The sequence below is a fragment of the Harmonia axyridis genome, chromosome 7 (assembly GCF_914767665.1).
Source record: "Harmonia axyridis chromosome 7, icHarAxyr1.1, whole genome shotgun sequence".
Lineage (NCBI taxonomy): Eukaryota > Metazoa > Arthropoda > Insecta > Coleoptera > Coccinellidae > Harmonia > Harmonia axyridis.
Genome location: NC_059507.1, coordinates 34,813,635 through 34,830,168, shown reverse-complemented (window position 1 = coordinate 34,830,168; position 16,534 = coordinate 34,813,635). Strand labels below are relative to the sequence as shown.

Here is a 16,534-nt window from a genome sequence, read left to right as displayed (position 1 = left end):
CATCAAATAAACTTGTCAAATACCATTCGGCTATTTAATTTTGCCTGTGAAAAAAATCGAAAAAACTCAATGCAAAGTAATATATTTTTTACGAAAAACATTCGTGCAGGTGCAAAAATCCTCGTCTTTGACTCGGATTTTTGTTGCCACCAGCACTCATGATTTTTGTTAAAATATTATTTAGCAACGTGTTTTTTCGATTTTTTCGGAAAAAAGGATGCCGTTATGATATAACTCACGATAAAAAACCTCTTCAACTCAAAAATAAGTGATGAGTTACCTACTGCTGAAATTACACTCTATTCAATCAGAAGTTATTTGTTAGTGCCATTTGCTATACCTAGCATTATTGAAAAATTATCCTTAAAAAATCTACGCCTTTTGGCTTCGTATTTTTTTGTACATATTTCGTTACTAAGCAACACAACATATTGTCACAATCGTTTTGGTTCCTTGAATTTATCAAGCTAAAAATCAATCAATATTTTTTTGAAAATAGATAAATTTTAATTTTTTCTACTCGAATTAGATTTCCCTTTACCAATTTGACTCCAACAAACGATACTAAATAAAAACAATGCAGTTTCGTTGTCGTCTTTTATCAGTCTCGTTTGTTTTCGTAAAATTCCTCTATCTATTTTATCCGATAGAAAAAGCTCCCACTTTTTATTATGACTCTTATCACTTCCTCCAACTTCAACTGTAGCCTATCTTAGACCCGATTTATATCCAGTATCAGTTGAAAAAGATCTGATGAAGTCACAGTATGGCGAAACAATTGTTATTTTATGAACTGTTTAAAACATTTCCGTCACTTCATTGGCAACGAAATTTGATTGAAACAATATTTTGATGGAAAAACTGTGGAAATTTATATAACTTCCTAAAATTTCACAATTGTCTTTAGGTTTCAATGGAAAATCAGCCAGTTGAAGGCTGTTAATAAACACAACGAAGTTTCTTCGATTATTTTATGGTTGAATTTTCACTTCGCTGAAGCGAGTTCCTTTATAAATTTTTGCTTACATACCACCTGGTTCTCAAGGTCACGAATTCCATCGCTCCCCTGCCGACACCACACCCCTCTAACCCTTCAGAAGCCTATCGCGATCACAAAAATAACTATTCTAACTTGACCAGATGATCCTTCTGTCAGAAGATGGCCGCCGACTCCTGTTGCATCGCCGCCTCCTGGTGCTGCACCAGGTTGTTGGCGTTGGCGTCGCAGCCGTTGCTCGTCGCCTGTTGACTCACCTGGTGCATCAGCAGGTTGTGACCCAGCAGCTTGGCGCTGTGCTCCTGAGCTTTTGCCCGGAGGCAGGCTATGGAGTTGTTGCGGAAGGCCTCCGGGTCTTCGGCGAAGCCACCGACTGGCTTCTGCTCCTTGTCCGTGCCGCCGGAGGGAGCGTGGGAAGAGCCCAAGGGGGGTTGGTTTGGCTGCTGGCCGGAGGTGACGCTGGTATCGCTGGCTTCGGTCCTCATGGAGGCGGATTCTTCGTGATCGCTGCTGGTTGCCGTGTTACAGTCTTCCTTCAGGTGTTGGGCGGCCTCCAGGGACTTCCGGTGCATTCCTGGAAGAAGGAGGGAGGGTTAGAGGTGGTTTGGTTGGTTAGAGTGAAACATGCTTGGTTTGTGGTATGGTGGTAGAGGTAAGTCAGTTCTGGTATAACGACGACAAACACGAAAGGATAGGACTACAGAAATTATTTCCAGGCAGATAGCCCGCTTACTTTTGATACTTTCAGTTACTGATGAAACCAGGAAACTTCTTTAAGGACTTTGCATGGAGCCAATTAGAACAAGTCTTAAGAAGTGTGTAAAATTAATATGCTGGCGACCTTGCGACTGTGGAACTCAAAAAAATGCATTAGCAGCGATTGTCCTAGCCTGTAATTTTCTGTTTACGTATCGAATGAAGAATCCGAAAGTCGTATCAAAAAATATGTCGAAAACTATAAATGTTATTAGCTAATTTGAAATGAAATTAGCTAAAATATCAGTTGTTATACTGAAGGGGTTTTCCAAAAAAAACTGTCATTTTGATATTAAAGAAAACGAGTATATTTTAAGAGAAATTAATGAATGTTTATTTCAATATAGAGGAAGATTTGTCAATGACGATGGAAAACGATATCGGCCAAATAGAAATTTACATCTACCCTTTCATTCTGTAATTTTCCTTTGGAATATTCTACTAGTTCCCCATAGGCTTTATTTTTGATATTCCTGTTTGCGTATGCTGAACTTTTTATTTTCCATCGACAGGTTGTATTTCGATGAAACCTATCAAAAATTCTTTCATTTTGCACAAGAATTTGGTACGCTACGAAGTTTCGACGGCACCTGATAAATTGCTAGCTGTCTGTGATCATCTGAAATCCGACCCGGGTACTCAATAAAACAACCTCTCGAGTGGCAGATTTCGATGGCAGCAAGGGATGGCAGTCAGTGTAGACTAGTTACTATTTGGACGCAAGCCACTTGGACGCCTGCTTCCAAACGCTCGAAAAACCGCCTCGTGAGTGGCGGGCGTAAGAGATACTGCCTAACTCAGTTATATCATAGAAACATACCTCACATAAAAGTCTTACAATGGTAATCCAGAACACAGCTGCTTTAGAACCATTTCCTTTTGGAGCTCAATTAATTTGATCTGAAGCCAAATTTCCACTCGCTCCATATCTACTTAGAGAGGAGATATGAATATGTGGTTGGAATAGAAGTTTGAGTTAACGGAAATCCTCAAATCTGAATTCAGTGTTTAATGAAGATAATTCCTGTAAGTGGGTATTTTCGTCGAATTTTTCTGAGCAGCTAGCATAGGAAAATGATATATTCCCTTAAGAATTTTATTTTCCCACAACCGAAGATTGCTGTGGAAGAATTGACCACTGCAAGAAAGCTCGAATTTGTCTATAACTCATTTGAAATGGGAACGCCTTCAGTATTATATTACATTAGGCTGGTTGGAGGACCAATCTAAATTTAAATAGTAGTGAAATCGAGAAGGTGGTAGGGCTGTCAATAGATCACAACATCTTTAGGAAACATATCTCATTTTAACTTCGAGGATAGGGGAAAGTCCCGTATAAAAGTTATTCATTGATTGAGCCAAATAATCCTACAAAACTTGAATGTCAAAATGGTTCATTATGCAATATACTCCACCCTTGATTGAATACATTTATCGTAAGGACCCTGCAACGCCACTAGATTTTTCAAAAACATATTTTCGTCACGAATTTTTCGCTTGGTACCGACTTGTGTGTATGAGTCTTCTTCAAATAATAATTTCTCGTAGTCAGTAATGCCAACTAGTAATTCCCAGTAATTTTCTTCTATCTAGATAATGAATAATAATTATTTTATGCCAGTCCCAAAAATCTGGAGCAAGAACTTTTCCAGTACCTAGATATTTGAATAGTAACAAGTCTTTGAGTACCCGAGTGTCTTCATTCAATCGATTGTTGCTTTGTTTCTGGGTCGTAGAAATGTTATCTAGTTCCATTCATAATAACAGCACTGTTTAAGAAGTCTGCATCTTCTTCTAAACAAACCCGAATCGAACGGTATGCTTCGCACGGTTCTGATCACCATTCTAACATTTTTGGATTAATTTTGCAGAAATTTGAACTCTATGATAGTTGCCTTCATATGAAATATCAAGTGTCTTAGATATTATTGGTTCCGACCAAATTCGATAGTCTGAGAATGTCTTCAAAAACTAGCCTTCCTTATCATTGTAAAAAGAAAGTGTCTTGAATGAAAACATTCCCAATCAGCATTGTAAAAAGAAAGTATCTTGAACGAAAACGTTCACCTCTTTTGAAGCTTGCTATTCAATTTTTTATGGTTGCATATTAAGGATATTTTTTATCGTTGAGTACCTATATTGAGCATTTTCAGAAATCTGCTTTCCTCTCAACATTGATGATGACTCGCTACTGCAATTCTTGAATTTGTGCATTGAAGTTATAGATCGAGTTCCGGTTTGAATGTTTGACGTTTCACTTTTTATAAGAGATTGATTGATGGGGCTTTATTTATGGAATCGATATAGGCTAACTAGATATCGTTACATCCTCGCAAAGTGGTTAAAGCTACTATTCTGAGGTTCAATTCTAGATTGACTTCTACTGAGAGATCGATATTGGCTAGGCTGGAGCTTGTTTCATTTCAGCTAAATTGTCTAGCATCAACCAATGCTGGTAGGAAGCTCCCCTTGTGTGAGGACTAATCTATAAATAGGTATTTCAAGTCCCCCTCTCTTGTTTTAATATGCCAACTCATCGCTCATTCTGATCCTTCCCGAAAGTTCTAAGTAAGAGAATTTGTCGCAACTCTTGAAAGTCAATGGAAATAATGCTATTAGCATGAAATCACAGTTGTTATACCATACTGATCCCACTAGTTCGGAAGCACTTTTCGAAGAAAAGAATTGAATAATAAATATATCACACATTATGACGGAATTCAAAACATATGTTGTCACGATTGTTCCGAAAATAAGATTTGGAACGACAAGTCCTAGTCTCAATATTTTCGGAATCATAAATTCCCAACTAGGTATATAATTTTTCCAATACAGGTTGATTCAAAAGCACTTTGACAAACATCAGGAGGTGATTCCTCACAATATTCTGAAATGAATGAATTGTTTAACCCAGAAGTAATGATCCTTCAAACGAGGAAACAGTAATATAATAGGTGGCACCCCCTAAAAAATCAAAAACTACTTACTTAAATATCAAATTCATTCTTATGAAAAATGCAAAATAATGGTAATAACTTCAACTTGATTATCAGACTTGAAATTTTCAAATCCAAATATCTAAAATAAGTTTGAATCGATTATTTTACTGGAAAATGAGCTAGAAGTACTAGAAGATATGTATCTCCATAAAAAAAGATGTAAGTGGCGCCCCCTACGAATGGGAGCAACAATAACATCAATTCGACACCTCAAATAACCTCTTAATACCAATTTTCCTTCAATTAAGTCAGTATTTCGAAAGTTAATATAAAAAGAAAATAAAAATTTAACACCTTGTTTCATGGAAACAAAGCGTCTTCGGACATCTATTTCTTGAAACAATTCATATTAGACTATTGTGAGGGATCATCTCCTGAAGTTTGTCAAAGTATTTCTGAATCACCCGGAGTGATCAACGTAATGGCTTTTAAAACTTTTTGGATGAGTGGCTCAGTGGTAGAGAGAATCTTCGATGCTATAAGATTTTTTTTCCATATTGTAAGCCACCCTTCTTGGGCGCTCGTTCTCAGAACAGATCGCCCTGTCATTTCGTCACAGTATCTGAGGATTCTAATGAATCCGTTCTCAAATTCGATTCTGTCCATCCGTCTGGCCGAAAACTTTCGAATGTAAGGACCTAGAACCTTGAAATTTGCAGGGTTGGTTCAGATCTTGAATGCCGCCGTTGAGATTGTTGATGGGAAAAATACAACAAGGGATTCAGAAAAAAAGACGCTCCTAATTTTGTGCTACTGTTCATTTCAAAACTGCATCTTCGATCGGGAAGAAAATTTGCGTTTGGATTAAGAATGCGTGTATGAATTGTAACAATGCGCCAATTGCATCCTGTGAGACCACATACTGAGTGAATTTTTTAAGTTAAATCATTCAAAAATCTTTAGAAAAAGAACCATCTTATGAAAAAATGTTTCGAATGAAACAATCTTAACGTATCCGTTCCATTATGATCATTTACAATTCACATGAAATTCTGACCTCTCCTTCTGAACTGTTTGCTTTCAGTATACATCTAATGTCATTGATCATTGGGAAATGGCGAAATTATTTGTTTTTGTTTCGAAATGATTCCCATTAATTGGAAAATATATCCATGTCAATATTATTACTAATCTTGAGATGGTACCTACTCGAAGAATAAGAAAGGTATCCATTGAAAGAAAAAAAAATTGAAGAATATTTATGCGCAGAAAGTTTTTCATCGTTTCAACAAATGGCTCGATATTTACGACTAAAATGTCATGTGAAAGATTAATGGAACGGATACATCAAGTGCGTTCAAATTTGATTACAGATCCATCTGTGACCTTTCGAGAAAAATTGTTAGTACAAAATTTTTATTTTTTTTGTCGTAGAATACGGATCTGTTATAAGAAATAGGGTTTCCTATCCGAAATTCCAATGTTGAGAAACTACTACTTGGGCTACTTGGCTTGATATTCGAATTACTTGACTTGGGCTTGACTTGAAATCAAGTCAGCATGACTCACCGCGATGGCCTAATAGACGTTACTGCAAAACTAATCATAATTTTGAGCTGAAAATTTGCATATTGGCGTTTGAGACAATGATCTTTCTCCCTAAAATATTTACAGATCTCTACAACTTCCGGTTATAACGGAAACAGACTAATACTTTCTTATTTCAAAGGGCACACCCAGTATATTATCGGATCACAAAATGGCATATTCGATGACAATTTCAGCCATAACTTGGGTATAAACTCAACGGTTCATGAGGTAATGGGATTTTTAAGAAAACATGGGGGCGAAGGGGATTCACATTTTTTTGAATTTTTCTGCAGAAAATTTTTTTTTTCGAGAAGAACTTTCTCATCTTCGATTCTGCCAATAAGACTGTTTGCGGTTTGAACCAAAAACCTACAGGGAATTCATGAAGAAATTATGAACTTGGACTACTCAAATTCATCGAAACTCAAGATTTTCAAACTACAACTTAAATTTCTTGTTTTTTCAATCAAATCTACGCATAAAAAAATGGGAATACCTAAGCACACTCTAGATCTAAAATAAAAACTGTGACGTAGTCTGTGACTTCCGGAAACCACAAAAAGAAACTAAATATCGATTTTTCGATAACTTAATTTGACAGTTCATGAATTGTAATTAATTGTTCATTGGGATTGTTGAGAATCGATAGGTCAATATAAACTCTCATATTAATATGAATGAAAACTCATTAATGAAATATCAAATTTAGTTATCGAAATATCGAATTTCAGTTTCTTCCTGTGTTTTCCGGAAGTCACAGACTACTTCACTCAATTAGAGATTGCGTTTTTTCCTTATTTCAAGTTTTTCCTCGATAACTCTTAAAGTTTTCATTTTAGGTATAAGATTTGCTTGAGTGACCCACCTTTTTTATACGTAGAATTGACTTAAATATGATTTTCTCATAAACCCTGTACGTTTTTGGTCCAAGCCGAAAAAAGTCTTATAATACTACGTATTGGTAGCATCGGAAATTACAAATGGTGTTTTCAAAAATAAATATATTTTTTTGGAAAATTCTCGTCGCAACCATTTTTTTCATAAGAAACTCTTTAACACATGAACCGTTGAGTTTTCATTCAAATTATGGTAATTGCTGAAATTGTCATAAAAAAAGTTATCTAATGATGCAATAACATACTGGGTGTGCCATTTGGAATGGGAAAGTAGCAGTCTGTTTCCGGTATTTATTTATTTACAGAAAAGAGTTGGGGTAAAACCTATAAAAGACTCAGAATGTAAATTCCGGTATAACCGGAAGTTGTAGAGATCTTAAAATATTTTAGGGAGGAAGATCATTGTCTCAAACCCCAATATTCAAATTTTCAGCACAAAACCATGATAGTTTTCCATAAACGTCTAATAATAGTACATTGTGGTGAACCACCCTGTATATATAGTTCTGGGTTTTTCAAGGGCGTAATTTGCAATATGAATGAATAAACTCCAGAAACTCTGTGCTTTCTTATTTTTGGTTCAGTATTTCGCTTGAGATTTCTATGATTCTGATGACGCTATCCATACAAAATTTTTAACAAATCAAGAAATGGTTATTAGGTACTTAGGTATTTCAACCATATTGAACCTAGAATCATGGAAATATTGGGTAAATATTTCTTTTTCAATATTCTTCTTCTCGATGATTCTGGATATTCTACGAGTTGTGTTCGCAGTGTTACACAACAGGCATTAGTATACTAGACTTGGCAGTCCATCAAATCCAGTTTTCCACGTGCCTGGTTGTATCAGAGCACAGCCTCTTCATCGTATACGTCTCATAGATACCTCCCTATCTCCAAATAAAAAAAAATCAATAGATCTTAATTGACGCAAGTCTCCCACGTTCTTCAATCGAGAATCCTTGAAAAACAAAGCGAGGTGCACTCTCCGCTGAAAAGTCCAGTACCCTGGACTTTGCACTCGTGCACCAGACGTGAATAACTCGTCCTAGGACTTGTGGCTCCATCAGGCGGCTACGACGCCAACCAGAAATACTGTTATTGCGCTAGATTCTCCTTCAGAACCGCTATTTATAAAATATAATGGAATGATCCACAATAACGCTGCACCTAATTAGGCGGAATAAATGTTGATAACGGGGTCTCACTCTCTCACTCTGTCTGCCACAAAGTGCAGGATGTACAGGAGGTTGGGAATTGAAACGGCGGAAAATACGACGGGTTTTCCGGTCTTGGGGAAACTGATTATCGTATAGATGGGTTGGAAAATGAGTTATTTTCTGAGCTCTTGTTCGCAACGATCTCTCTATCATTTTGTTACAATGACTATGATTGTCCAATTTTGACCCACTAATAGAAACTGGAGAAACCGAGAAACTTGAAATTTTCAGGGTAAAACTAGGATACGGAATTTTGTTTTTTTTTATTAGACGCTTATTGCGAAATTTCATGTTGATAGCATAACCAGAACCATTTCCTCTATTTCAGTATCGTAATGAGTTCATTACAGTTCTAAAAACAGTGCTGTAATGACCTCATTACAGCATTGTTTTCATAAGTAATTGCACAAGTGCATCAAAATTATCGATAATTTTGCACGATAGCGTGTTGTCATAAAAACTGCATGAGCTCATTTTCATTTTTGGAGAAAGAGCCCGACACATAGGAGGACACAAGGTGGAGGGCTCTTTCTCCAAAAATGAAAATGACCGAATGATGCAGTTTTTCAAAGAAAACACGCTGGAATGCGAAATTATCCGGTCATTTTGATGCACGATTGTAATTCAGGGGAATATTTCCCGAATAAACTGTTATATCACTTGTCAAACTGATGTAGAATGGAATTGCCATAGATTCGAACTGTGTAAGATGCATAGAAACTATGCATCTATGAACAGAACAATTATCGCAGTGCTGTTTCGCTTCCTACAATGCAATTATCGTGAGTAATTGCACAAGTGCATCAAAATTACCGATAATTTTGCATGACAGCGTGTTGTCATAAAAACTGCATGAGTTCATTTTCATTTTTGAAATGAAAATGACCGAATGCAGTTTTTCAAAGAAAACACGCTGGAATGCGAAATTATCCGGTCATTTTGATGCTGGAATGCGAAATTATCCGGTCATTTTGATGCACGAGTGTAATTCGGGGAAATATTTCCCGAATAAACTGTTACATCACTTGTCAAACTGATTTAGAATGGAATTGCCATAGATTCGAACTGTGTAAGATGCATAGAAACTATGCATCTATGAATAGAACAATTATCGCAGTGCAGTTTCGCTTCCTACAATGCAATTATCGCTGTAATTTTCGATAATTGTTCTCCATATACATAGAATTTTTGACAGGAGGGAAATATTCGCTGTAATTTTCGATAATTGTTCTTCATATACATAGAATTTTTGACAGGAGGGAAATATTCAGTTATATTTTTCGTTTTGTGGTTGTCTACACAGACTTTCAATCCTATCAAAATTCAATACACATCAATTGTCAATATAATATAATTTGGATATAGTGAAATGATTTGCAAGATTATACACAATTTCTGTTAATTCTGGTAGTATTAAATCGATTTCTTAGACATAATTCACGAATTTAATGCGTAATTATAAATAATTTCAAAATTCGAAACGTATGATTCGAATACAACTACCAAGATACAATACAAAAGTCACTAGGATGTATAATCTGAATCTTTCATCGAATTTCGAAAATATTTCACAAAACTTGACTGAAATAGAGAAAATCGTCTGATACTCGTTGCAAAAGGCAGTTCCAAAACTCATGTTGGAATAGGAGTCCATTCTGTAATTTGTTTTGAAATATACTGATTCCAACTACTGTGCCTATGCTTGATTAAATTGAAGTACAACATTATACTCTAGGAGTATGAAAAAATAGTACCTAATAGGCGCGTATGGTTGTAAGGTTGTAAGGAGGAATAATATAAAAGAAATTCGCTCAATTTCGGAAGTATCTTCAGGCAAAACTATTAATTTAAATTACGAGATCCATGTGTCAAAGACTCAAAGGTAAGTCGGCTTTCCAACATAAGCTTTTTCAATTCCTTTTCAAATCCTCTCTTGTAACCCATTTTTCTTACATACAGTAGAAGCCTTCTATTGAATTTCCGACCTAGATAGAAGATGAAATGCTGAGAATGACCTTTCTTGAATAATGTTATTTGGAGTGACTCATTGCCAACTGATCTAGTCGCATATTTACCTATTTCCATATTTAACAAAAGGATAGTTGTTCAAAAATTTATACACCATTGTCTGGTAAATAAAAAGATTTTCAACATGCACTAATTTAGATTCATTCTATAAAATTTCCTTATTGGATTTAGACTATCCTTCCTGATTTCTTCAGCATTATCTTGATCAAGGTGTTCTGTGTTATTTGCTAGTAGTTTTTAGCACTTACAAAATGCAATGCAATACCTCAGAATCGACTCTAAAAGAGAGTAAAAGACATATATTTTGTTCAGATGATATATAACAATTGCGGTATCGTTGGCATATGAAATAATTTTACCAGGGATGTTTTCCAGCTTAACAATATCATTTATGTTGTCATTCATATAACAGAAAACAGCTACGGCCCTAGTACTTCTCCCTGAGGCACTCCCAACAAAATCGTTGATAAATCGCTAACATAATCATCTACTAACATACTGAGTTCTATTTCTCAAATACTTCTTCATTAATTTGGGAGCAATACCCCTTATACCGACATTTCTCAGCTTTGCTATTAGAAAGCTTGCTGTTGGAAGCCTTAGCGCCAAGCAAGGAAAACATTTTTTTGATTCATCCTAATTAGTAACAAGGCCATTAACACAAATCAGCAGCTTCTGTAACATCGTAATTGCAGAGAATCAGCCTGATTTGAGTTATTATATGGTCAGAAAACTGAAGGAAGAGTAAACCTTGGTAGGTCTCACAATCACCAAGGAAAAAGAATATTGGATATTCCCTCAGGAGAAATAATAACCGTAGACACGTGTTTTGGGCTTTTGGCCCTCATCAGTACGGTGAAAAAGTGTTAGATGAGCAACACTTGAAGAAAAGCAACAAACAAACGGAGTCCACAACAGAAGCCAGCCGTCCATTTCTGGTTTCCGCAGGAAGACCCAATGGATTTTCGGGCAACAACAAACATCACCACGTGGGAAGCTATAGCTACCTGCGTGAAAACCTAGTCCTGGTAAAGATATGTGAAAACCCTCGATAACCTTTTCACATATCTCACAATGAATATTACTAAATGTGAATATTTAACCGTAGCTATAAAAATGACATCAACAACCTACCTCTAGAAAACGAAAAACGTCAACAAAGACCTTGGAGTCATCTTCAATAAAGAAGGAAGTAGTATAGATGAGATTCAAGAAAGAATAACAAAGGGCAGAAAAACCATTGGAGCACTTCTAGAATAATGGAATACAGAAGCAATATTACACGGTTCCGATTCTTCACAAAACTAACTTGTCCCAACAGCTCCAATTTTTCCACCAGTTTCACTATTCCCGTCCTAGAAGATCCGGAGAAGATGCTTCACGACAACCCAAAAGTGCAAAATTTTTAACATTTTCGTAGTGAATTTTAAAAATTTCAATAAGTCGTTTAAGAGTGTATGGTTCCGTTTTTGAGTAATAGCCTTTACTTGTCAAATGTCAAAAGTGACATTCAAAAATTGGCAGTTCAAAATGAAACCTCATATTCGAAAACCATGTATAGACATCAGAAATCACAGTTACGCGAAAAGCACCTTAATGTACTACCATTTCACCAATTCTGAGAGTTATTTATCGTGGAAATATGAGGTTTGACTGACATTTCAATAACTATTGTCTGTTCTGCATAAATGGTAATATTTTGTTTAATTGTTACATTGTTACTTGAACAATTGTTATTTGACGCTGTATAAATGCATATTTAGTTATTCGCAGTGGTCATACCAACCTAGAAAATTAATTCACACATCGCATCCTGTGCAAAAAAACAGTCTTATAACTTTTAGCTCTCTAGTTTGAGAATACCGGTTCGCGGTCAGAATTTGGTATTTCGTTGTAAGTGAAAAAGGGACATACAGTCATTACCTAACAGCCATGGAGCCACACATTCGTTCTCTTTAGCACTCTTCAGTATCGTGTCCGGTAGAGGGAGGGAGTGTCGTACCATTGCACCATACAGTCCATATTCTGCCATTATTGTACTCCTGCCCCAGCATTTCTCTGTTTTTCTCCATTTCGCCCTCCTGTTCTGGAACCAAACCTGCAAAGGGAGAACCATTGAAGTGGACACAATATTTTATCTGTGTATGAATGGATGGTAGATCCTAAAAGGCTCAGCGAGTAGTGCAGCAATGCATACAAGTATTGAGTTAACAGGTCTTGATTTGTGGTTGAATACTTGAATTTGATGAGATGTTGTTATCATCAAAAACTAAAAGTTACTGATACGAAGTTGATCACAGTTTCGTTGTGCATAAAGATTCTGTGAATAGGAGTTTAGTTTCTTCAACACCACGCTACATAATTCATTTTATGAATAAATAAAATTGTATTATTGAGTTGAGACTGAGGCGCGACTGACTGACTAAAAATTAGGATTCTGATAATATACAAATGAACTCGAAAATACTGCTATTTTCTAGATGGTTCATCCAAAATAATGCTATGTTGCCATACCTATTTCCCTAATATTGGTCTAAGAATACAGAAATGTCAAATTCTTACTGAAAACTGTCAAAATATGCTCCATCCTGAAAATGTTTTTTTTTTGGAAATATTATTGAAATAATGCTATGTTGCCGAACCTCACAGAAAATTCGAAAACTCCAGGAATTTTCCTAATATTGGTCTAAGAATACAGAATGCCAAATTCATACCTACTGAAAACTGCCTAAATATGCTTCTCCTATATATATTTTTTTGGAAATAATATTGAAATAATGCCATGTTGCAACCTTTCTCAGGAATTGCAAAAATTTCAAGAATATTCTAAATATAAATAAATACTGGAATCCCGCCAAAAAATTGTGACGTTGCGATGTTTCACGGAAAATACGTAGATTTCAAGGATTTCCCAAATATCGACCAATTATACAGAAATACTGAAATCGATATAAGGACCTGCTTAATTCTGTATGTAGTATGTAGATTTCAGGAATTTCCTAAATATTGGTCAATGATAACAGAAAAACCAAAATTGATAACAGCTCTTGATAAAATCTGTTTTACCCCATAGATGACCCTTTAGGAATTTCTTCGAAAAATTGCGACGTGGCCAAGTGTTGTCGGCAGTACGTAGATTTCAGGAGTTTCCTAACTATCGTTCAATTATAATAGATAGATCAAAATCGATTCCAGAACTTGACAAAACCTGCTTTATCCCATAGGTTTACTTTTAAGAATTTTTCCAGAAAATCATTTTGCGGAGAGTACATGTGTTTTTTACGTAAACGGGTCACTGGATTTTGTGGCTTATTCCTCAAGCGAAATCGAAAAGTGAGCCATCAATTTGTTAGTACATGGAAAGAAATTTTTTTCTCTTTTCTAGAAAATCAGATGTTCAAATGAAGAAACAATTGGTGAGAAATTGTCTCTAGACCTTCTCATTTTGTAAACCAGTCAGTTTGCAAAATTTTTTTTTTGGAAAAATGGTTTTTCCTCCATTAATTTCTATGCCTTGGTACTGCCTTGGACCTGAGTAAACCTTCCTTATCCTGTAAGTAAATTTGGGAGTTACTCCGAAAAATTGCGACATTGCCACGTTTTGCGGAAAGTATGTAGATTTAGGAATTTCCTTCATGTGTTGGTCAATGATAACAGAAAAAACAAAATCGAGAACAGCACTTGATAAAACCTGCTTTATCCTAAAGGTGTCCCTTTTGGCTGAGCTATGTAAAATTCAGGAATTTCCAATAAATCGATCAACGACAACAGACAGACCAAATCGATACCAGAACTTGACATGATCTGCTATATCACATAGGTAGCTTTTGGGAAGTTCAATCCTGAAATCGATATAAGGACCTGCTTAGTCCTGTGATTATATTTTGGAAGTTAATCCGAAAAATTTCGACGTTCCCACGTTTCACGGAAAATATGTAGATTTCAAGAATTTCGATCAATGATATATATGAATGAAGATGAAAATCGGTATTAATTATTTAAACTGACGAGACCTGTTCAATTCCGTAAGTAGTTTTTTGAGAGTTACTCTGAAAAATTGCGACATTGCCACGTTTTGCGGAAAGTACGTAGATTTCAGGATTTTTCCAAATATCGATCAATTCTAAAATCCATATCAGAACTTGGCCCTTTAAGAATTTCTCCGAGAAAATGCGACGTTGCAACATTTCTCAGAAAATCCGTAAAATTAAGGAATTTTTCAATTTTATCGATCGACGAACGGAGCTGAATTTTTCGAATATTGTCTACCCTCGTCACTTCGGGTACGGAACCCTTCGTTCCTCTCCAAATCCAACCGATCCCCCCGACCAAATAAACGTCAATACCAGGCCCTCGACGCGTCCCCATCAGCACGGAGGAACGCCATATTTCGGAGCTGCGGCCGCACACATAAAGAGGGTGCTCCAAAATGTGTAATTTCGGATACAATAAAAGCGATTAGCCCCCCATGCAGGGGCCGTTGGCAGAATTAATTAACAAATTAAATTAGAAATTAACTCGTTCCATAGAGGTGCTCGGCGCGCCTCCACTCTGTGATATCGATTCATTCCTGCTACTCTGTTTGACTTGTGTTAATTTATGTGGCGCGTTTGTCAGGAGGTCTTTGGGGGCGTCGCTGGCTTAATTTGTTGGAAGCGGGGTTTGTGATTTGAAAATTTGTTCGAGTTGTTTCGACAAAGACGTTCGCGAAGTTTCACGAAGGAAAGAAGATTGGGAATTTTACTCTATGGCATCTCGACACGTGGAAGAAATATACAGGCTGATTCACTGAGATTGCCTTTTGGACTAATCATGATTTGGTACTGTAAATTTGCATGTTGAGGTACAATGATCTTCCTCTCTAAAAATTTCCAGATCTCTACAACTTCCGGTTATACCTTCCTTTCTATGTTTTCCGGAAGTCACAGACTACTCCACTCAGTTAAAAATCGCGATTTTCCTTAGTTCAAGTTTTTCTCGATAACTATTAAAGTTTTCATTTTAGATATGGGGTTTGCTCAAGTAACCCACTTTTTTTATACGTAGAATTGACTGAAATATTGAAAAATATAGGTTATAATTTGAAAATCTTGAGTTTTTATGAATCTGAGTTGTCCAATGATAAACACCCTATACATTTTTGATCCAAACCGCAAACAATCTCATAATTCAAATATTGTCAGGATCGAAAATTGCTCACTTCCCGGACGTTTTTTCTCTGAGAAAGTAGCATTTCCCGGCCTAGTCCGGAAAGTACGTACTTCCCGGACTAGGCCGGAAAAGAATCACGTCGTTCGTGTCATTGTGAATATGAAAATCTTGGTAGGTATATTTTAAATAAATGCAGTTGATCATTAGCATACCAACCGAGAAAACGGCAGTTGTCAACAATTTGTATGTTTTTTGATCGCAATCGCAATAAAATAGGGAAAGTAGCAGCAATAGTGTTATTCTACACGGTTGCCGAAAAAATATTGTACGCAACACGCCCGAAAATGGTTTTTTTGGACTCACAGACTTCCAGAATTTTATCTATTCGTCCAAAAAACCCTATTTTCCGGACTTGTTACGTAAATTACTATTTCGTAGAATTATTTAAAAAAATGTGTGACTTCGTCAAAACAATTTATTTCATAAGAATCTCATTAACTCGTTGAGTAAGTTGAGTTCTTACCCAAGTTATGGCATCTTACTGAAATTATCATCAAATGAGATATCCAATCATGGACTATAATAAACTGGATGTGCCATTCGAAATAAGAAAGTAGTAGTCTGTTTCCGGTACAACCGGAAGTTGTAGAGGTCTGAAAATATTTTAGGGGGAAAGATCACCTCAATATGCCAATTTTCAGCGCAAAAAGATGATTAAGCCATCGCGGTGAATCACCCTGTATAATCCTTTCAATCAATATCTAGCAGCAGTTTTCGAATCCGGGGTTATTTGTTTGATATTCGTATGAAACTTTCGAAAATTCCGAAACTATAAATACTACAATTTTGCTGTGAAGAATATTGTATTAATTGTATCGTAGCGAAAAATCTTTTCAATTTCATCATTATATTCCTGAATTGAAGGTGCAAACATATTCCTCGAATTATTTTAAG

General features: G+C 36.0%; 1 protein-coding gene across 1 annotated transcript in view; it reads right to left on the bottom strand.

Annotated features, from left to right (window-relative positions):
- Window positions 1-201: 201 nt before the first annotated feature.
- The window catches only part of LOC123684830 (visual system homeobox 2-like), a 133,527-nt gene continuing 117,194 nt past the window's right edge, over window positions 202-16,534 (bottom strand). Inside the window, 2 exon segments of the mRNA XM_045624302.1 lie at window positions 202-1,571; window positions 12,353-12,527. Coding sequence (XP_045480258.1) covers window positions 1,153-1,571; window positions 12,353-12,527 — 594 coding nt within the window. The 3' untranslated portion in view covers window positions 202-1,152.